We start from the raw sequence: 566 nt of genomic DNA, 5'->3' as shown, positions 1-566 counted from the left end.
CCTGTTGCTTGGTTCTTGATGGGGACCCCTGCCCAGTGCTCAGTGGGGGACCCTGCCCAGTACCAGGTGCTCAATGGGGCCCCTGCCCAGTGCCCAGTCCTTGATGGGGACCCCTGCCCAGTGCTCAATGGGGGCCCTGCCCAGTGCCTGGTCCTTGATGGGGGCCCCTGTCTGGTGCATGGTCCTCGATGGGGAGCCCTGCCCGGTAACCTGGTCCTCAATGGGGGGCCCTGCCCTGTACCTGGTGCTCAATGGGGGCCCTGCCTGGTGCCCAGTGCTCAGTGAGGGACCTGTCCAGTGCCTGGCTCTTGATGGGGACCCCTGCCCAGTGCTCAGTGGGGGCCCTGCCCGGTGCCCAGTCCTTGGTAGGGTGCCCTGCCCGGTGCCCAGTGCTCAGTGGGGACCCTCCTCGGTGCCTGGTGCTCGATGGGGACCCTGCTCAGTGCCCGGTGCTCGGTGCGGGCCCTGCCCGGTGCGGGGGCACTCACCGATGGTGGGGATGGTGGTGACGATCTCGCCCAACTTCAGCTTGTAGAGGATGGTGGTCTTACCGGCGGCATCCAGCC

The 566-nt window shown here is 67.8% G+C and overlaps 1 protein-coding gene across 1 annotated transcript; it reads right to left on the bottom strand.

Annotated features, from left to right (window-relative positions):
• Positions 1–488: 488 nt before the first annotated feature.
• Positions 489–561, bottom strand: LOC104545118 (ADP-ribosylation factor-like; the record flags this gene model as incomplete). The annotated part of the gene is made up of 1 exon (XM_010190175.1): positions 489–561. A coding segment is annotated over one exon (73 nt), but the record flags the coding sequence as incomplete, so codon positions are not given.
• Positions 562–566: the final 5 nt, after the last annotated feature.

This window comes from Mesitornis unicolor, unplaced genomic scaffold, assembly GCF_000695765.1.
Source record: "Mesitornis unicolor isolate BGI_N332 unplaced genomic scaffold, ASM69576v1 scaffold31118, whole genome shotgun sequence".
NCBI lineage: Eukaryota > Metazoa > Chordata > Aves > Mesitornithiformes > Mesitornithidae > Mesitornis > Mesitornis unicolor.
Note: the sequence above shows the minus strand (reverse complement) of the source record. Positions and strands in the feature narration are given on the sequence as shown.